Source organism: Ptychodera flava, chromosome 2 (assembly GCF_041260155.1).
Source record: "Ptychodera flava strain L36383 chromosome 2, AS_Pfla_20210202, whole genome shotgun sequence".
Lineage (NCBI taxonomy): Eukaryota > Metazoa > Hemichordata > Enteropneusta > Ptychoderidae > Ptychodera > Ptychodera flava.
In genome coordinates this window covers 2,975,993-2,998,749 of record NC_091929.1, presented here as the reverse complement: position 1 = coordinate 2,998,749, position 22,757 = coordinate 2,975,993, and the positions used below count along the sequence as shown (strand labels likewise).

General features: G+C 38.7%; 1 protein-coding gene across 1 annotated transcript; it reads right to left on the bottom strand.

The window, feature by feature from the left end:
• Positions 1 to 2,052: 2,052 nt before the first annotated feature.
• LOC139151447 (zinc metalloproteinase dpy-31-like) lies at positions 2,053 to 21,561 on the bottom strand. The gene is made up of 17 exons (XM_070724270.1): positions 21,457 to 21,561; positions 20,940 to 20,998; positions 20,113 to 20,287; positions 19,061 to 19,302; positions 14,573 to 14,689; positions 14,199 to 14,271; positions 13,781 to 13,860; positions 12,833 to 12,950; positions 12,273 to 12,457; positions 11,723 to 11,935; positions 11,135 to 11,326; positions 10,704 to 10,822; positions 5,318 to 5,495; positions 4,933 to 5,109; positions 3,858 to 4,215; positions 3,026 to 3,105; positions 2,053 to 2,236 (listed from the first exon to the last, which is right to left on the bottom strand). Exons 2-17 carry the CDS (start codon positions 20,992 to 20,994, stop codon positions 2,214 to 2,216), a joined length of 2,385 nt encoding a protein of 794 aa, XP_070580371.1. The 5' UTR covers positions 20,995 to 20,998; positions 21,457 to 21,561; the 3' UTR covers positions 2,053 to 2,213.
• Positions 21,562 to 22,757: the final 1,196 nt, after the last annotated feature.

Here is a 22,757-nt window from a genome sequence, read left to right as displayed (position 1 = left end):
CAAAGTTCATTGCAATCAAACAATACCAGCTGACGTATATATTATTCATGTTCGACATATTGCCAACTTTTTCCTTTCGTTTTCTATCAGTTTCACGCTAACATGCAGACATTCATTCAATCGTCTCGCCACGTCAACAATTGTTTTGAACTGCTATGAATAAAATGCCTTGGAACCTTGCTTGAAATAGCTAATAATATCTCGCACTGTAAGACACAAAGTAAGTCAAAAATATGGCAATGTAATAAGATTTTTGTGAAATAAACATAATGCCAACTGCCTTATGATATATCTGGAGAGTTGCGGCCTTTTGCAAATCTGTATTTTTGAAACTGGGCAAGTAATTTGCATTCACGTTGACATGTTCTGCAATTAAATATCACAAATTAGCATTATGCACACTTATTTTTATCGATACCATATGCTTTAACACTGATCAATATGTCAGTTCCATTTTGCTTGTATCTCGCCTTATAATACCATTGCACTGGATGATTTCCCTCAGAACAGAGGTATGATGTTATACATCGCCATTCAGGGTTTTGTGTGTAGAGCAATGTGTGTGTATGATCTCACTTATGTCAAAATGGTTTCAGACGATTTCAGAACTCAGTTTTATCAGATGAAGCCTATTTTGTAGACAAAATAGCTGGAAAAGATAGTATATCGTCTACTATCTACTAGAAATATTTAGATTTTGTTCAATCAGGCCTGTTCATATAAATAGGTCCCGAAGTATCTTCTAACATAATATAATTTTAAAACAAAATTCACAACTTTAGATCGAACTGAATAAAGAAGGGCATTATTGAACATCTCCTGGCAGTTATAGGATATGATTTCACTTTTCAAAAATCCTACAGAGGATGACCTTTGAGTGATGATATCACATATGGCATGGTGATAATTAAGCAATAAAGCACACCCAGCGACGGTATACCACGAGATTTTGACCAGTTCACGACATATATGCACGACCAATAGCGAGTGCATATATGAAGTGAACTGGTCAAAATCGAGTGGTATACCTTCGCTGGGTGTGATTTATTGCTATTATATCATAACAGTATATTGAAATTCTGGCGTGGAACGTCAAAAAAAGAGTTTCGCTCAAGCTGAGAGCTCGCGCTTATGCCAGCCGTGGTATATCGCCAATATAACAACGGTTCTTTTCGCGTCTCGACCAATCAGATCAATGTATTTGCGCCATCAATATACTGGTATGATATAATATCACATATTGCATGGTGACCAATAGGAACCAACAGTAACTCCAGCAGTATGATCATTATTTATACGAACAGATTTAATTTCCTCCAGTCGCATGATATGTCTATTTAGTTTCCATATTCACACAAAGTTGAAAGATCGACTTTTCGCTAAATCGAACAATTATTTAGGACCTTTTATGGCGACAGACTTCAAGATATTTGAAAGCACAGTTGAATATGGCTGCATGTCAATGGCAAACAACGAATCCTTTGTGTTGACTTATTCCTTTTATCGATTGTTGCTTGTAGTAACACATCCATAGTGACACAGGGCAGACACGGTACTCACTGGGCATGCTTCATGCAAAACCTTGATAATAAGGTGACGTCCATAAAACACCGTACATTGACAGACTCAAACTGTGAGAGGAAAATTTGATCTGCGGCATAATTTTACGACATGCATATCCAACTGATGCATAATAACGCCACCAACGACGATACACAGCATATACCAGGTAATTTTCACATCAAGAAACGCGCGTCATGACTGAAAATGAGAGAAAGTAGAATCGCGGAATGTGATCGGGTTTGTCAGACATTAAGTTTAATTGTGAAATGAGTGGGCCGTGGGTGTTGTTTCTACCGTTGGAGATTGTAGACTCGATACAGCTTTCGTAGTAGGTATTTTTGGACAGAACAGATATTTTGAAAACGTTCATTCTGCTATGTCCGCTAAATTATAAAGACATTAATTCATAACTCTTAATTTGAGTGTACTCGAGTGGTAGTATTGTTGTGTATGTAAAGTTTGTGCCCAATAAGGTAACCGTAAATAGGCAACATTTAGAACGAATTTATTATGTTACAGCCTGCTGAGTATACATTTACATACATGGAATGTCTAAAATGATTGTAATCTAAGTAATGTAAGTTTGATTCACTTCAATACCGACATCACACATTATGATCTTGAAAGGTCGTTTTCCCATCGCCGGTCGTTCACAATTGGTGACAGTAGTTGCCTGTAGAAATGTACAAACCGATTTTTTTCATTAATTCTAAGTTCACAAGGTTATCTTTAAGCGAGTTTACACAAGTAAACCGCCAACTCTGATGCCAGTCCGTTGTTTGAAACAGAAACGAAGTTCCAAACTATTGACTCTGAGTTTATGAACAATGTACACACTAAGGGCTTTTCAAAGAGACTGAACGAATCTATGTCTTTAAAAAAACGGAAGTTTTCATGCGGTACTATGGAATAAAATAATTATTTACTAGAAATTTACGGTAGAATGAGCCTTGGGGACGGATATACGGAATCTCAAATTTTTCCATCACTTTTCTAGTCAACTGCATTGGGCCGGGGAGGGGAATGCTTATTTTAAAGCTCTTGGAGTCTGAAAAATTTTTTGCCATCTTGGTCTTTTGAAATCGAAAGGCTCATTTCTCCATAGAGTTAAGACAAGGATGGCGGACGTTTTGAATTTCAAATAGGTAATTGTTAGGTACTTTGTTTCTCTAGTTCCAAATTTTGCATTTAGTGAGAGAATTGTTGAAAGTTTCACTGAAGAATGATCGAGCAACAAGTCTTTCACTTTGCAGGCGAATACTAGCTTAACAACTGGCAAAGTGCAAACCACCTGAAGACAATTAAAATCATCATCATCATCATCATCATCATCATCATCATCATCGCCGCTGCTGTCGTCGTCGTCGTCATAGTTATAAACAATAACGTTCATCGTCGTTGTCCTTCGCGGTGTCATCGTCTCTAATTATCAACACATTATCAACACAGTAATCTGACTTACGTATTTGGCAAACAGATCCTTTTTCTTTCGAGCAACAGTCGTCATCTAGGTTGAATTGTAATGTTGTACGTCGTTTTTGCCTGTAAAAAATTGAGCATATATGACATACTGATACAACATCGCCTCTGAGTGAGAAATGTTTGCAAGGGAAACGTGTTATAATTTCTGAGATGTGAGATTGTTTCAACAATGGCGCAGTGTGCTCAACAAGCAGACGTGCAAACTTTAAATAGCAGTGTCCAGTGAAGACGTCCGCCATCAGCGTTCTTAGCTGTAAAACTTTCTTTTTATCGTAATTCCATGATTTACCACAAGTCAAAGCTGGGTGCAAAACATTTCACCACGGCTGCTGTGATTCACATAGAAATTCATATACGATAATAGTGATCGATATTTGTGAAGACTGGATGTCTTCTTAGAGCTTCGTATTTCTTTAATACGTACTTCTTGGCGACGTCACACGAAATGAGGCTGTTGCCATGGCAGGCCAACTACGAAGACAATGTAGTGTGGGTTAGGTCGCAAAATAGAGAAATGTGTGCAACGTAAAAGTGAAAAGTGAAATTACGAAAAGCTTGGCCACGTGATGTAAAATGACGTGAATGTCCAATAATTGGAAAATCCTACCTGCTGACCAAATTTGGGCATATCACTTTATACATAGCGAAACGTATATTAAGTAATTATCGTTGATGTTACGAAAGTCTGGAAGTTTTGAAAGAAGTTGTTGGCTATTACATTAGTAAACCCGTATTATAGGCCAGGATTAAGTATTTTGAAGCGACCCCCCATCTAATGATTCCAAAAGCAAAACTGAAAGGTGTAAACTAACCATAACTGACAACAATCTTGACCAGTGTTTCTACAACGTTTAGTGTTATTGTTCGGCTCATTTCTCCACCAACTCGTGGTCTCCATGTCAACGGGCGCTCCATTCACCCATACAAAGTTCCCTTCCTCGTCAATGTCGTCACATCCGGTCCAGTAGCCACGTTTTGGCGGATTGTGCAAGCTCTGCTCGCTGGCGATGAAATTCTGAATCTGCACGTGGATTGTATAGTCTGCCATGACAACGAGGTCGCTCTGAAAACTAGGTGCAATACTTTCGCAATGTGTTCGAGCCTGTTCCCATGACAACAGGTTATCAATCACAAAGACGAATAGATCTGTGTCGATGCATAGCCATTTGTCTGCAGAAACATGACACATAATAGGCCTAATGTAAGATAGGATTTATCACATTTTCCTTGAAAAGTAATTGTCTGATACACGAAGATCTCGCCCATCATTGCATGGCGAAGTTCGGGGTAGTGTGTCACTTGCGTGTTGTTTTAGAAGTTTTTGTTCTACGAAACAGAAGAGCGCTAAAATATAAAGAATTACCTTTGCAAAACATAACATATTTTGTACAATATGCAATGGTATCGTTGACAACTGAATTCTTGTCGGAAATAAAATTGGGTTTTTAAAAATAACATTGGTATTTAAAATCAAACAGATTATGCTGACGACGCATTTTGGCACGATTTTGAAAGTTGTACATGACATCGCATTATAAAGACAGGACAAAAAGAACCGGATGATACATTAAAAATTAGCTGTGATCCAAACAGGAATACTGCATCCTGTTGCGTACATTTACAGTAAATATAAATATGTTAAAAAACAAAAACGCGTGACAAAACTCACTCAGCAAAATACAATTCTTCATTCCTAGTAGCTGCACCTATCTTTCTTGTGCTCTTTGAAATATTTATCACCGCATCTTGTGAATTTGGAGAAGCTTTAGTTTTGTTCACGTGACAACCTGTAGATGACGGAGCACGGCATCACGCCATCGTCAAAACTATGAACAACCAAAGGCATCACTCGTCTTTATGGTTAAACTTAATGTGTGACGTCATTACCTTGACTTTCACACGTCTCTTGACAGTCTTCGATCTCAGCATCTTCACCTTGACAAATTCCTGTTTCACAACTTCGATATCTCGTTCGTTGTCCACGTCTGATATCAGCCAGGCATGGACTGGACGCCGTGTTGCAGACACTCCATTGAGACCATTCTCCCCACCTCCCTTGTAACGCTTACAAACACATTTATGAAAAAACGTAGACATGTTAGAGTACAAACCCTCTTTTCGAATAGGTACATGACTGAATATCGTGTTCTCCTGATAATTTGACTGTCCGATTGATTGCTGCATTCTAAAGTCATTTCAAGTGAACAACAATACCTTCACAAAAGTCAATGATCCTGTCAACCTGAATGTTGTGTTTGATGTAATGTCTCACCTTGAACGGAGTAGACATCGATAGAATCGGTCGTCCCAGTTCCATCATAGCATTCACTAGATTCTCCACCTTCTTGGTACAACAGACCGTCCACTGCCGTGCTCATACTGTAACATTTCCCGCCAAATCGGATTGCAAATATGTCATGGCCGATGCTTGCAGCGGCATAAGCACATTTCTGTAGACAAATACAAGCATACTAGTGTTAGCTGTGTATACACTGACAGTTCTGATCATAAAAACAAACAAACAAATAAAAGAACGAAACAAAAAGAACGAGAAGAAGTTAAAATAATGAAAGAAGCCACTGTTGACTAATTTTATATGTTCCTTTCACCTATTAAGCACGACAAGCACTGTCCACAACATGCGTTTTAATTCACTTTGCATGGACAAGCCGAATGAAAGGTATTCTAAAATGTTTAGAAAGTAATTAAAGTCTGACACAAAAAGTGTCACATGTTACAGTTGATATCGTTTAAACCAGGCAAATGAAAAGTATATTGCTGTAATAAGTGTTTTGTTTTGCATATAGGCTGTTCTATAACTTTCATGAGATCGATTCGTTATATACTCAATATCACCAAGCCCTTCACCTTGTATATGGTGTCCAATCCATGCCAAAATTACTACTTTGATTTTACAACACAACATGCCATTCCGAATTCTATTTTACAATTCAACATGCTATTTCACAACTCAACATGCTATTTGACAACACATCATGGACTTCCAAATCCTATTTTACAACTCAACATGCTCTTCCCAATTTCATTTGACAATTCAACATGCTATTTCACAACTCAACATGCTATTTGACAACACATCATGGACTTCCAAATCCTATTTTACAACTCAACATGCTCTTCCCAATTCATTTGACAACACATCATGGACTTCCAAATCCTATTTTACAACTCAACATGCTCTTCATTTGACAATTCAACATGCTATTTCACAACTCAACATGCTATTTGACAACACATCATGGACTTCCAAATCCTATTTTACAACTCAACATGCTCTCCCAATTTCATTTGACAATTCAACATGCTATTTCACAACTCAACATGCTATTTGACAACACATCATGGACTTCCAAATCCTATTTTACAACTCAACATGCTCTTCCCAATTTCATTTGACAACACATCATGGACTTCCAAATCCTATTTTACAACTCAACATGCTCTTCCCAATTTCATTTGACAATTCAACATGCTATTTCACAACTCAACATGCTATTTGACAACACATCATGGACTTCCAAATCCTATTTTACAACTCAACATGCTCTTCCCAATTTCATTTGACAATTCAACATGCTATTTCACAACTCAACATGCTATTTGACAACACATCATGGACTTCCAAATCCTATTTTACAACTCAACATGCTCTTCCAATTTCATTTGACAACACATCATGGACTTCCAAATCCTATTTTACAACTCAACATGCTCTTCCCAATTTCATTTGACAATTCAACATGCTATTTCACAACTCAACATGCTATTTGACAACACATCATGGACTTCCAAATCCTATTTTACAACTCAACATGCTCTTCATTTGACAATTCAACATGCTATTTCACAACTCAACATGCTATTTGACAACACATCATGGACTTCCAAATCCTATTTCACAATTCAACATCCCATTCTAAAGCTAGCTCTGCGGAGCAGGGCAGTGTTACTGGCTATCGAACAAGATTCAAAATGGCGGACGCGAAATGGTCCCCTCGCACAGAGAGAGAAATGCGAACTTTGCACAAGTCTAAAAACGCAGCTTAGTACATTGTGTATCTAAACAAAATGAGCGTGCTCGAAAACTAGGATCGATCACGATTATAAATTAAAAATTGCCTGTTTTTGGAAAAGAAACTGCGCGCTGCAATCAGCAGTTTTGTCTATTGTGCACCGTGCGTGGGAGGCTTATCGTGAAAGACCGAGATTTACTATATGGCGCATCTGATATGGTCCCATCGCATAGAGAGATGAAAATAGGCTTTGTCTAAGTTCAAAAGCACAGCTTAGCTCATCGTGCATCTAGACAAGTTGAGCGTGCTCAAAATAGGAGATCGATCACGATTTTGGGTGAAAAAAACCATTGTTTTCGGTGGAGAAACTGCGTGTTGCAACCAGTGGTTGGTTTTGCCTATGGCATGGCGGTCAGCAGGGCTGTGGTGGGAGGCCTTTAGCCGGCAAGGGGTGGACCATTGGGGAGTGGAAAATTTTCGAAAAAAAAATTCCCCACAAATTTCAATAAAATAATCAGCCAAAGAAACTTGAGAAAAACAGATGACGCACTTAGGTAAAAGGAAAAAAAAATCCGTCAAAATTCTGAAACATTTTTATTTTAGTCTGCATCAGATATACTATGATTCTTTGGCCAAGAAAGGGGGGGGAAGGGGAGATCTGAAGGGTATAATCGTGGCCAGTAAATGAAGTAACTTTTTTATTTTATAACTTTTGTTTTTGTTCATCATATGTTTTTCTTTCACTGAAGTTTGGCATCGTAAAGTAATTCGAGATATAAGATAATATAAAAATCATATCTGTGATATCGATTGTTAACAACTGTATTGTGGGTCTTTACACTATGATTAATTAACAAGAATTCAACAATTCAGGCAGCTTGCATCGGTACATAAAATGGGAAATATTCACCAACCATATGACAAACAATCACTTTCTTTGTATTTCACTATTCAACGAAACTGATTTCCATTGTAATGTTTAAACTTTATTTTTAATTAAACATTACAAATCCGTATTTTTCTTTTCAAAATTTCATTTGTACACTTGTCTTGACGGTTTCGCTTTTCTTTCTAATTCCACATAATATCCCTCGTCATATACACAGGCTTGCAATTGAGATATTTCATACTCAGCTTGCTGGAGATTGGTCACTACATCATCATTTATGATACCATGACCAGTGCCGTTCAGAACAACAACAAGCCGGAGCAGTGTTACCATTCTTCGGTGTAGCCCATCATACTCATGATCGGTACTTTCTAACTCTCTTTCCAATAGCTGTATTTTCTCTGTGATGGTCTGCCTGATGAAGGCTGTGTTACGTGAACGATTCATTTCAATGATTATCATAAGTAGCGAGCAGCCATGACAACTGACAACTAAGCCTCAGCAAGCGGAGATGTAAAATACGAATATGGGGCCAGACAAGGGTCAAAGCTCTGTTGGAACGGACTTCGCGAGAAAGACTTGTGGATAACAACCGATAGAGGTCGCTGTAATGTCGCTATCCGTATTCTTCTGCACTATTGCATTTCACACGCACGGTATTCAACCGTCAAGACAAGTGTACAAATGAAATTTTGAAAGAAAAATACGGATTTGTAATGTTTAATTGTAAAATAAAGTTTAAACATTACAATGGAAATCAGTTTCGTTGAATAGTGAAATACAAAGAAAGTGATTGTTTGTCATATGGTTGGTGAATATTTCCCATTTTATGTACCGATACAAGCTGCCTGAATTGTTGAATTCTTGTTAATTAATCATAGTGTAAAGACCCACAATACAGTTGTTAACAATCGATATCACAGATATGATTTTTATATTATCTTATATCTCGAATTACTTTACGATGCCAAACTTCAGTGAAAGAAAAACATATGATGAACAAAACAAAAAGTTATAAAATAAAAAAGTTACTTCATTTACTGGCCACGATTATACCCTTCAGATCTCCCCTCCCCCCCCCTTTCTTGGCCAAAGAATCATAGTATATCTGATGCAGACTAAAATAAAAATGTTTCAGAATTTTGACGGATTTTTTTTTCCTTTTACCTAAGTGCGTCATCTGTTTTTCTCAAGTTTCTTTGGCTGATTATTTTTATTGAAATTTGTGGGGAATTTTTTTTTCGAAAATTTTCCACTCCTCAATGGTCCACCCCTTGCCGGCTAAAGGCCTCCCACCACAGCCCTGCTGACCGCCATAGGCAAAACCAACCACTGGTTGCAACACGCAGTTTCTCCACCGAAAACAATCGTTTTTTTCACCCAAAATCGTGATCGATCTCCTATTTTGAGCACGCTCAACTTGTCTAGATGCACGATGAGCTAAGCTGTGCTTTTGAACTTAGACAAAGCCTATTTCTATCTCTCTATGCGATGGGACCATATCAGATGCGCCATATAGTAAATCTCGGTCTTTCACGATAAGCCTCCCACGCACGGTGCACAATAGACAAAAACTGCTGATTGCAGCGCGCAGTTTCTTTTCCAAAAACAGGCAATTTTTAATTTATAATCGTGATCGATCTAGTTTTCGAGCACGCTCATTTGTTTAGATACACAATGTACTAAGCTGCGTTTTTAGACTTGTGCAAAGTTCGCATTTCTCTCTCTGTGCGAGGGGACCATTTCGCGTCCGCCATTTTGAATCTTGTTCGATAGCCAGTAACACTGCCCTGCTCCGCAGAGCTAGCTTTAGAATGGGATGTTGAGTTGTAAAATAGGATTTGGAAGTCCATGATGTGTTGTCAAATAGCATGTTGAGTTGTGAAATAGCATGTTGAATTGTCAAATGAAGAGCATGTTGAGTTGTAAATAGGATTTGGAAGTCCATGATGTGTTGTCAAATAGCATGTTGAGTTGTGAAATAGCATGTTGAATTGTCAAATGAAGAGCATGTTGAGTTGTAAAATAGGATTTGGAAGTCCATGATGTGTTGTCAAATAGCATGTTGAGTTGTGAAATAGCATGTTGAATTGTCAAATGAAGAGCATGTTGAGTTGTAAAATAGGATTTGGAAGTCCATGATGTGTTGTCAAATGAAATTGGGAAAAGCATGTTGAGTTGTAAAATAGGATTTGGAAGTCCATGATGTGTTGTCAAATAGCATGTTGAGTTGTGAAATAGCATGTTGAATTGTCAAATGAAATTGGGAAGAGCATGTTGAGTTGTAAAATAGGATTTGGAAGTCCATGATGTGTTGTCAAATAGCATGTTGAGTTGTGAAATAGCATGTTGAATTGTAAAATAGAATTCGGAATGGCATGTTGTGTTGCAAAATCAAAGTAGTAATTTTGGCATGGATTGGACACCATACCTGTATACCCAACGATCAGCAGCTATTCTAACAACATTTACATATTGACTTCAGCTCAAAATTTCCAGGCTGAATCTTACCATTTGAGTCAGTGACACGTTACGTTGCAGGCCCATCCCCTCTCTGGGTATCGACTTCAACATTATGTTTTGGTACGAATTCTGTGCTGTTTTTTCTTCTTTTTTCTACTTCATGGTTAATGTAGAGTATGGTGGTCAGTTTTAATCGTTTTACGGGCAGTCATTACACACTTTCTTGGACCAAAATTTCCAGACTTCTAATGTGGAAAAGCTTTCTGTCTTACCTCAACTGGGTTATTCCTATCCCAATAGTTGCCGGTCAGATAAGGATTGTTCGTATTTTCCAGTGACGTCAGCAATTCACTGTTACCTACATCCCAGTAACAGCCAAGCCAGCTGTAATCTATTGAAATGAAGGCAAGATTATTCATACAGGTGATAAAAATGACAAGTCTGTTTCAACTTTAATACGTTGCTAGATAGTCACGGTCACTTTGTATCATCAACGTACTTTGTGGGACTAACGAAAGTTGATGTTTCGCGGCTGTTTCAAATTGTGAGCTGTCGCACTCGGGAGGTTTCTGATCGATCTGATTGACACTACGCCAGGAAGTCCATGGGAAAGAAAGCGCACTACCCGCACAGTGCGTTACAAACGAGTCTGCATTCCTCTGCTCAGTTTCAGAGAATGCTAGTGATGTACATATGTACTAACCTAAATCTGTTGGGCATTGTATACTCATACAGATTCTTGTGTCAACGCTATCGCCATAACAGGGCTGACCAATAGGATCAATTGACGGTGGCGGGTAGTTGCATTGCCGTGTTCGTAACTGTACTGACCCACCACAGGTAACGGGACATGGTGTCCAGGCATTCCACGGAGACCAGTTACCGTCAACGGGCACTGATAAATAAACAAACGTGATGTCGACATTCTTATAATTGTGCAGCAACCCCCCCCCCCTCTCTCTCTCTCTCTCTCTCTCTCTCTCTCTCTCTCTCTCTCTCTCTCTTTGATATTTACAACCGATTTCTATTTCTTGATGGTCCAGGTTAAGGTAGCAATTTAACCTTTTCATCACCTGACAACGACAATATGTGAAGCTTTTTGGTTTCGTTTGGTAATAGAAGAAGACTTCAAGAGAGGGTTTTGCAGTTTTAGTTTTGATACATCTATGCACAATTTATGATGCTGGAATCTGAATTGCAAATGCGTTTGTCAATTTTTTTTTCTTGCGGGTATGTGCTGTTTTAGCTCGTCATTTAAATCGGGTTATTTTATCTTGAAATCAATTCATACCTTTGCAGTCATATATACGGTTTATTTCATCGATATCAAAAGCACTCAGTCCGTTTCTTTGACCGACATTAGCGTTGTGTTCTTGCTTTAGGATGAGAGTTGGAACAGTCCTGTCCTTGGCAAAGGCATATAGACCATAATGCATAACTGAGCCATAGTCATAGTGGACACCTTGTGTGGTCATTGGCTTGACATTGAAGTTATGTTCCTTTCCTGGTAAAAATAGGCGAAAAAGGAGACAGTGGGATAGTTAGATTTAACACTTTGATGTATGTATGTAAGTACGTACTAGTATGTATGTACGTACGGACGTACGTGTATGTATGTATGTATGTATGTATGTATGTATGTATGTATGTATGTATGTATGTATGTATGTATAAGGTTTCCTTCCAAAGCTCACATTTTTCCATCAATCTATACTTTTATATATCTATATAGATCGACTCTGTACAATTCTATTCTACTTTCAGAGACAATGATAGAATATATGGTATGATATATACAATGATAGAAGTTACGATATCGCTTGATTTACGATCATAGTCACCTTCTTGTATGTTGTCAAAATTGACTTCAACAAAATCGTCCCTATCTGGTCTTGATTGTTCGTGGAAGAATCCCAGCGCATGAAGGAATTCGTGAATCGGTACACCGATGCTGTACAAACAACCCTCTTCCAGGGATAGTAACTGACCCTGTAGGACGGGTACACGACCCACGTACGATCTACAACTACAGTTAAAAATAAACAACAAGAATCGTTTAGGGTAACATTATAGCAGTTAATGTTTGATATATTTTGCAGTTATTTTGTTCTGCCTTTCTCGTTCTAATCCGTAAATCAAGTCACGACCTGTGTTTAGGTCGATAACACAACAAGCATGTGTGGCATGTCACATTATTATTTGTAGAAAATAAAATCTAATATGAGATGTAATGCCGTTGTTTGATGTGGAGCATTTCGTTATTGAATCACGACAGCACAATATGAATACATGATTTGGATTATATACCGTTTCGAATATTGAAATACGCCTATACTTATTCTTTTTGAAGTTGTAAAGAGACACATTGTAATATTGCAAGAGGTTCTTCTGGTTTTCTTACCCGCCATCTTTAGTGATGTTGACGTAGTGATCTTCTGTTTGCCGCGGTCTAAAATCAATACACGTAGCGTTCTGGATTGTCTCTATGGCATCCTCGATCATTCTGATCTCATCAGATGCTGTTTTTATTAATAGAATAACCATTATTATTTATCTTATCTATCTGATGTGTCAATACTTTCATCATTTCGTTACATTAACATAACCCTGCAAAACGATTTCAATAATTGTTTGGTTGTTGCAAGTTTTGCAAACTCTTCGGTGAAATTTGAAATGTGAAAGTGACAGTATCGCATCGTATTAAAATTAATGTACGTTGTTGATATGAGCAGCAAACTGCTTGTTATAGTATTTAAACGTCTGAATTGACGAATCTTAAGCTTAAAATGCTTTCGTTTGTTGTATTGCATTGTAATGTAATTGCTAGAACTTTTTGATAGCTATTTCGACTATTTGACTATTTCCTTACAGAATATCAAAACCTGAAAAAATATTCAGACCTTGCCGCCAACGACGGTAGTCACTTATAACACGACAAAACAATTTCATCTCCATTTCGGTTCATTTGAAATTTTATAATTCAGGTGAACACAACACAGCAAGGTTATTGGTAGCTCTATCTGTATATATCTCGTTCAACTACACAGACAATGTTAGTTAATGATGGAATATTTGCCAATAAAATTGAAAGATATTCCACCGAATTAAACGAAGTACATGAGAAGATATCGGAAATGACATTCATGAATTTTCGAAGTTGGTCGAGTCAAGGGTAGAATTTTAGGAGAAAGTCATTTTCAAACGACTAAAGCACCTGTAGTATCAACCTCAGGTCTCGATGACGTCATGTCTTGTGCGTATCAGACGTTTACGTCGATGAGTTTGCACAAGCAAACACCTTATGTGATAAAGCTGATGGTTTTGAACATGGCATTTGCAGGATACCTACTGAATTTACCAACTTCATACTTGTAGTGAACTATCCCATCAGGCCACAGATAAGCGGGATCATTAATCACTCCTCGTTTTCTAAAATAAATCATGTAATGTGAAAATCATTACAAAGGTTGTATTGTGTTGTAAACGTAACATCAAGGAAAAGCTTCAACACTCTCGTTAATAGCCAAAAAACAGGACTCACTGCAACCATGTTACCAAAAAGTCTGCTGAGCTATGTCGCTGTCACTTGTTTCGCTCGCCTTTTTGGAACATGCCAAGCGTCCGTTGTCGTCTCTAAATTTCTGCATTGTACCCTCTTATTTCACTGTTAGTCTGTTGTCTGTCAAACTTGCTGGCTATACAGGGCTTTTATCTCTCTCTCTCTCTCTCTCTCTCTCTCTCTCTCTCTCTCTCTCTCTCTCTCTCACCTTATAGAGTCTTGATCCAGCTTGTTCCATTGTTCTGGAGTTGGTATGATGTCTCCCTCAATTACCTTGCTTTCTTCGATTGTCAAATTTAAAGAAAGACAGACAAATTTTGTTTGTCGTGATCATTTACTTTTGAATTCGTATAAATAAAGCTAAATCATGTTTGTACATCTGACTTAGTGTCTCTGTTGCTAAAATCTTCTTCATTACCTCAAAGCTTTCGCTCGACGATACGATGGATATATTCAAAATCGGTGGCTGTAAACAAAGGTCTGACTAAATCTGACTGACTGACATATAGAAGATAATACCAAATCTCACAAGATTCAAAAATAGCGCTAACAAAACGCAACTTTGCCCCTTTAAATACTCACCAAAGTTAATAACCTCATTTTCTTTCTCAATGATGGCGAATGTTGAATGCATTTCGGTTGATCGCATAGCTTCGATGGCGTCCTGCTCATTCTTCAATTTATCCCTGGCGTTTTCGTCTGCACGATGAACAACAGACGTACAAGAAATTAATAGCAATCATTCTCATCCGTAATAAAAAATCATAGATCAAAAGTCACGTTACATAGTTATTGCAGAGAACAAACACAGCACAGCAAAACACGGCACAGGATAGCACAGACTATTAATAAAGAGGAGGTACACATATAAACACAGTCGAAGTCATGGAAGAAAGATGTATGGACCTCTGGTTAAGGAATGATGTCAGATATTTCGACAGGTATTTAGAAAGGTAAGCATATTCTGCCCCATGTGTGGCACTGGCAATATATCAATCCGTTATTCTAAATAGGAAGTGGTCACAATCTACGACTGATGTTACTGATGCCATCAGTGATCATATTTCTAGGAGACACATCGTACTCGCGAGGTTCAGCGCGGTATCTTTAGCGGCCAACCTTATTTGTAATCAGATGCAAATGGGAATTACGGATTGGGTGAAATACTAAATTTGCTGTTGGTTTTCCTGAATACGAGTAGCGACCTCAATGACGAAACTTCTTGTTATGCAACATGTTAACAGCAAATCAAAATCGGAAATTAGATATTGGCTCCACGTGATTTCGACTGACGCATTTTCAATATCACTTCGTACGTCCTTGACCCGATTTAAAAAAGGTTAACATAAGTGACACAAAGTAAAGCCACCGGACACGATCAGGACATAGTTTTTCACGATTTTTTGGAAGACCCGCACTAGATGGGACAATTTTATGAACCATACGCGCGCAATTTTACGGTAATTCTTAGCTGTGATATCGCATCGGTGCTAATGGTATCTATCGACCGCGCTCGGGGCAAGGGTCACCGCCACAGTACCTGCCAGCCAACTGAGAGGCTTCTTTGGTAGTTTACTAAAACTCCGATTGGTCTCGCTTGATTTAGCTCAGCTCGGGAAATTTTCAACCTCTTTCCCGGCATACCTGTTTACCACCAGCCCATTGAATGCAGTTCCATTTTCACTTCCAGTTTGTCGCCCCTTAATTAGCACGCCTATCGTTCAATCACCGCCATCCCATATTCAAATACCCGTACTTGTGGTACCGAAGATTGTCAGCCTTTTACCGGACAATCCGTTGCCATGCTCCCGCCGCCTGACATCCTTATTCACGTTCTTTGTGTCCGGAAAATTGTCAGCTCTTTCTCGCGCGGATACACCTATCGCCAATTCCAGCCGCCTGACTTTCTAGTCCTCGCCGATTTTAGCGATCGGTATTGCAAAACCTTTATCGAGCACATTCGTCGCCTAATTACCGATACTCGACAACATACATCCGTTCTGTCAAGACTTGGTTGACCATTCAGGAGCAATACGACACTTTCTTAAACTTCTATCGGCATGGCCGTCAACCGCCTCGGGGAAGATATTAAAATCCCCGTAGAACTGTGCCACTCCCACACATTAATAGGTATTTGCGTCATTTAATTTGTGCTGACTCATTGAATGGTAAATTTCGTTTAAAATAAAAAATTAATCTAAATTGATGTTTGGCAGGTCCAGATATTACGGACATTAGGTACGGCAGATTGTTCATTCTTTTTCGGGTAAAGCTTTCGCTAACTGCCCGCTGAAGGCCCTTCCCATTCCCGTTCTTTTGTACGGAAAATGTCGACTCTTTTCCGGGCACTCCTGTGGTCTGCTGCCGGTTGACACAGATTCCAATCTACGTAATTCTTGTAGGGGAAATTTTCAACCTCTCTCCCGGCATACCTGTCCCCAGCAGCCCATTGAATGCAGTTCCAATCGTCGTCCTTTAAGTACGGGAAATTTGTCGGCCCTTTAATTAGCACACCTGATATCAAATCACCGCCATCCCACATTCAAATACCCGTACTTGTGGTACCAAAGATTATCAGTCTTTTACCGGACAATTAGTTGCCATGCTCCCGCCGCCTGACATCCTTATTCACGTTCTTTATGTCCGGAAAATTGTCAGCTTTTTCTCGGATACACCTATCGCCATTCCAGCCGCCTGACTCTCTAGTCCTCGCCGATTTTAGTGATCGGTGTTGCAAAACCTTTATCGAGCACATTCGTCGCCTAATTGCTGATACTCGACAACATACATCCGTTCTGTCAATATTTGGTTGACAACTCAGGAACAATCGGGACTTTCTCAAACTTCTATCGGCACGGCCGTCAACCGCCTCGGGGAAGATATTAAAATCCCCGTAGAACTGTGCCACTTCCACACATTAATAGGCATTTGCTTCATTTAATTTGTGCTGACTCATTGAATGGTAAATTTCGTTTAAAATAGAAAATTAATTTAAGTTTATGTTTGATAGTTCTAGATACTACCATCTGCGTCAAATGTAGAGGCAAAATCAAATTTGTACGTTTTTGTCTTGATTTACTTTTCTGACGGGAGGTTGGTAGTACTGCAGTGGCATACTTGTCGCCTTCTCCTGATATATGACCATTGCAATTCCCGCACTTTATGTACGGAAGATAGTCAGCTGTTTATCGGGCACTTAACGCAAGCTGCCCGCTCAGAGTCATTCAATTTCACGGACCTTAGGTACGGCAGATTGTTAATCCTATTTCGGGTAAAGCTTTCGCTAACTGCCCGCTGAAGGCCCTTCCAATTCCCGTTCTTTTGTACGGAAAATGTCGACTCTTTTCCGGGCACTCCTGTGGTCTGCTGCCGGTTGACACAGATTCCAATCTACGTAATTCTTGTACGGGAAATTTTCAACCTCTTTCCCGGCATACCTGTCCCCAGCAGCCCATTGAATGCAGTTCCAATCGTCGTCCTTTAAGTACGGGAAATTTGTCGGCCCTTTAATTAGCACACCTGTTATCCAATCACCGCCATCCCACATTCAAATACCCGTATTTGTGGTACCTAAGATTGTCAGCCTTTTACCGGACAATCAGTTGCCATGCTCCCGCCGCCTGACATCCTTATTCACGTTCTTTATGTCCGGAAAATTGTCAGCTCTTTCTCGCGCGGATACACCTATCGCCAATTCCAGCCGCCTGACTCTCTAGTCCTCGCCGATTTTAGTGATCGGTGTTGCAAAACCTTTATCGAGCACATTCGTCGCCTAATTGCTGATACTCGAAAACATACATCGGTTCTGTCAAAACTTGGTTGACCACTCAGGAACAATCGGGACTTTCTAAAACTTCTATCGGCACGACCGTCAACCGCCTCGGGGAAGATATTAAAATCCCCGTGGAACTGTGCCACTCCCACACATTAATAGGTATTTGCGTCATTTAATTTGTGCTGACTCATTGAATGGTAAATTTCGTTTAAAATAAAAAAATAATCTAAATTGATGTTTGGCAGGTCCAGATATTACTATCCGCGTCAAATGTAGAGGCAAAATTAAATTTGTACATTTTTGTCTTAATTTACTTTTCTGACGGGAGGTTGGTAGTACTGCAGCGGCATACTTGTCGGCTTCTCCCGGTATATGACCATTGCAATTCCCGCACTTTATGTACGGAAGATAGTCAGCTGTTTATCGGGCACTTAACGCAAGCTGCCCGCTCAGAGTCATTCAATTTCACGGCCCTTAGGTACGGCAGATTGTTAATCCTTTTTCCGGTAAAGCTTTCGCTAACTACCCGTTGAAGGCCATTGCAATCCCTGTTCTTTTGCACGGAAAATGTCGACTCTTTTCCGTGCTCCTTTGGTCTGCTGCCGGTTGACACAGATTCCAATCTACGTGATTCTTGTAGGGGTAATTTTCAACCTTTTTCCTGGCATACCTGTCCCCAGCAGCCCATTGAATGCAGTTCGAATTGTCGCACTTTAAGAACGGGAAATTTGTCGCCCCTTTGATTAGCACACCTGTCGTCCAATCATGTTTAAATGTTTAAAAATGTTTGAAAGAGAGCTAATGATATCAAAGAAACATCTTCCACGATACGCTGTATGATTTTGCAGCACTGTGGGGGCACTGAGGATGTATTGGTATTCTTATAAGAGATTAACCAAAGACACATTTCCAATTATGTGGTGGTTGCTTTTGTTGTGATGAAAAACCTTCTAATGCCGGAGCAGTTTTATTTTTTCGAAGCAAACTTCAATTGCCACACGACAATTCCCGCTGTAAGCGATATGCCTTATAATATTATTATTTGAACAAGCAATGCAGTAAATACAGTCACAAATATCTTGGAATGTACATCGCTATGTATTTCATTAACATCGTCTTTTTTAATAAATAAGTTAATAAATATTAAGCAAGTTATCACAAGGGTTAATTTGTGGGAGGAATCACAATAAGAGGTATTCAAATCAAATAAATAGATAAATGAATAGTTAAATTAAAGAATGAATGAATAAATAAATAAACCAATTAATTAATCAATCACTCAATCAATTACTAACCAAGATCGCTTATTCCACACAGGTACCGATAGGTGTCTTGACAATTTGCATATTGCCATAGAAACTGTCCAATCTCGGCGTTAGGCACGGCTAGCACACAATCGTTTTCGTCAGAATTATCATCGTCCTCGTTCCATGGATAGCTCCGTTTCCCATTGTGTTTACCGAGTATGTTACCATTTACCCAATAGGGGTGTCCCTCCACCGCTAATTCGTGAAGACCAATCCATAGAGGGATCCCTCTGAAATTGGGTGTATAGGAAAAACGAACTCTTCCAGTATATTTGTGGAAATTGTCGATTGATAAATTATTCAAATTTTCACAGTGGTATAATTTTGGGAAATATATATAACACTATTTATGTTTCGTTGTTAATAATAATACAGTTCCTCGTGCTACCTCAACAATCTTGGCAAAATGCCTAGAATTGAATATGAACATGTCAACACAAACTTTACATCTGTAAATCAAACTGTTATAATTGGCAACTTCATTCTTGTCCAGATAAGATATCCCTTTGTCAAAACAATATCACGTATTGTTCACACTGTAAACGCTGTGATGCGTTTAGCGACGTTGATATTTTGTACTGTAATGTACTATAGGGAGAATAAAATATACTGTAATCCTTTCTAAATCTTATGAAACTTATTATCAAAAGCTACGGCTTTATATAGTCCATTTCATCATTGTTTGTATGGTATTACTATTAACATTGCCACGCCATCAATGCTAAGGGATATTGTTTGTACAAAATTCGTCATTGTACCGAAGTATGCAAAGGCATAGAAAAGGAAGAAAAGTAAATCTGATTTCATAATCTTAGCTTTCCGAAGTTTATCCGCTATGCCATTGTGAACCACAATAATACCATTAAGTGAAAAGAAGAAGTTTGACATTCTCTCCTTCAGTGTTACTGAACTCTGACCGATAAACTAACCGACGGCCTGTTGACATATGTGTGCCATTCTCTCTCTCTCTCTCTCTCTCTCTCTCTCTCTCTCTCTCTCTCTGTGAAACAGTAAACATATGCATGGCAAATTAAACCCACCTTCTCAACAGTCGATCCATCGCTTGTCTCAAAGTGCTCTTTTCCACTACGGCAAGTTCGCCACCAAGCTCAACACATCGAGCCACTGCGTCTTCCCATGATGCATCGTCGTCAGATGTGACGAAACAAACACCGTGTACGTCTTCGTCACATCCTTTTTCGTCGATGTTCAGAGCTCGAAAGGTAAAGGACGGAGAATATAGCTAGAGAATAAGGAAAGGGACTGGAGGGAGTATAGTCTCTCTCTCTCTCTCTCTCTCTCTCTCTCTCTCTCCTTGCATTTACAGCAAAGTCAACTTTTCACCAAGTAACTGCCTTTGACTACCATGCAATGTAAAGCATGTTACAGTTGCTGTAGCTACAACAAAAGTGCACTGTTAAGATTGCCTCAAGTGTAGCTTGTCTCTAAACCCGTATTTCAGAATGGTTTCTCTTCATAAGACATTGCAGAGTAGATAATAATAGAATTTGGTCAAATAATATTTTGACACAGATACATGGAAGATAGTGTGCTTGCAGAAAATTTATTTCAGAACGACAACGCAAAGGTCAAATCGTGTGAAGCAGCTAAGCATCCTCTTGACTTCATGACAGTGGAAGCTATACATGGTAGCCACTCGGATTTTCGTCAAGCTTACTGATCCTTCTGTATTTCACATCATTCTTTCAATTTTAGTACTTCGTTTCTTTATTTTTAATCCGATACATTCACGACAGAGAATCCAAACACAGAATGCTATCTTGACTTCCTTTAGTTTAGTTTCTACCTCATATATCGAAATAGTCTCAAAATCGTAGTCATGCGCAGAAAAATAGTTTGCGCTTACCATGTAGCGATGATAGACATGATGATAGAAAAATTAAAACACACAGCCGATACATCTCTCTGAAATAGAAAAAATGCAAAAAGCGCAAAAGTTGAGTGTATATCTTCAACCCATACCAAGAATGTTACTGCTGCAACATAAAAGCTGAATTTCATAAGACGTACTGAAATGAGGAGCGGTATACATATTCCCTCTAGTAAGATAATAAAATCAAAAACAAGAAATTTCCCGAAGATAATTGAAAATCTTACAAAACTTACACTACCAATAATGTTAAAGTCACATTTTCAAATAATTATGAAGTCAGTTTAGGCACAGATGACGTTTTATCTGCATCTGTTCCAAAGTATCTTTAGTATAAATGCAAATATCGTAGCCCGAAAGTGTTTTTATCCACAGAGATATCTCGAAATTAATTTTAATCTCTTTAAGATTAAAATCAAAAGCTCATTGAGCTTGCTTCTCTGTTTACGAGGAAAAATATACAGCAGGCCAATATATTCTGTGATAAGCTTACCTGATATCTGTCTATTTTTGACGACTCCAGGTGATGTTGATATGGAACAGTTGCAACGTCGACTGTGTGCAAGTACCAATTATGACCAGAGTGCGTCCGATTGACTTAAAAGTATGCAATTTGCTATTTTTTATAGGGAAAAGCGTAGATAAAAGTTCACCCCGTGTAAAACAAACAATGGGCGTTAGCAAAAGAGAAATATTTCAAAAAGGGCACGAGGGGAAGTGAAACTGCTTGGAACTGCACGTCCACATACGACTGAGCAGACGGTTCGTCTAAGTATCCAATGAAAACTGTCAATATCAGGAAAAGTGGAACGTCTACGGTGGCCTACAAATACAAATCATCTTTCACCTTTGGCCATCACTTCATCAACCAAACATATTATCTTGATCAATTTACCGCTTCGATCTTTCTTTCACCGCCATTTCTAACAGTCTTAGTTTATATTTCTGTCATTTACAAACAATCCCCGTATCATTGTCTTCTACTTTTCTATGTCTTTAAAAGAAAATAGCACCAAAACATCATAAATTGTGAAGAATTACAAAAGGAATAAAGAGTTTTGATCAATCTCGCGAAGACTTGCCCTAATCACAATTTAAAAGTCAATACGCACATAGTTCCATTTGAAAACCGAAGGGCCCGGTCACACCTTGACGATTTAGCCAGTGTCTGCTGGCGTATCAAAATTTCTCTAAAACGCTGGCTTGCTGAGCTAATGATGTATTCTCAATTTTTGGCGTACACATAGCGTATTCATAACGTACTCATAGGTTAAAAATACGTTTTGAGTACGCTAGCAAATTGTATCGACGCATTTCCAGTTATGAGTAACTTACAAGTAACGTGTGTGAACATGTGTCAACGAGCACATAACCTACCTACAACTTATGATAGTCTGGTCGGAAGGTAGGGTTCCCATGCACCCCATAGATATATTTTTGACCTACATTAGGATCTATATATAGTTAATTAATTTTGATGTTTCCAAAATCAAATATTGTCTCATGGTGTTCATTTGTCGCCATCTTGGCCGCCATCTTGGATTTCAACAATGGGGTAGGGGTCACATATTTACCGCTCGACGGAAACAGAAACAATAAACTACTATAAACGTTACATTTTTAGAAAGCCAAGATCATGGCCTTTTCATTGATATATAGCTTAATGGGGATAAATTAATATTCGAACGTCGATTAGACTTTATATCGGCCATTGACCGTAAACCGTAAAATTTGCTAAATTTCAAACCAAATAATTAAGTTCCCGTTCCTCCAACCAATTTTTCATAAGGTATT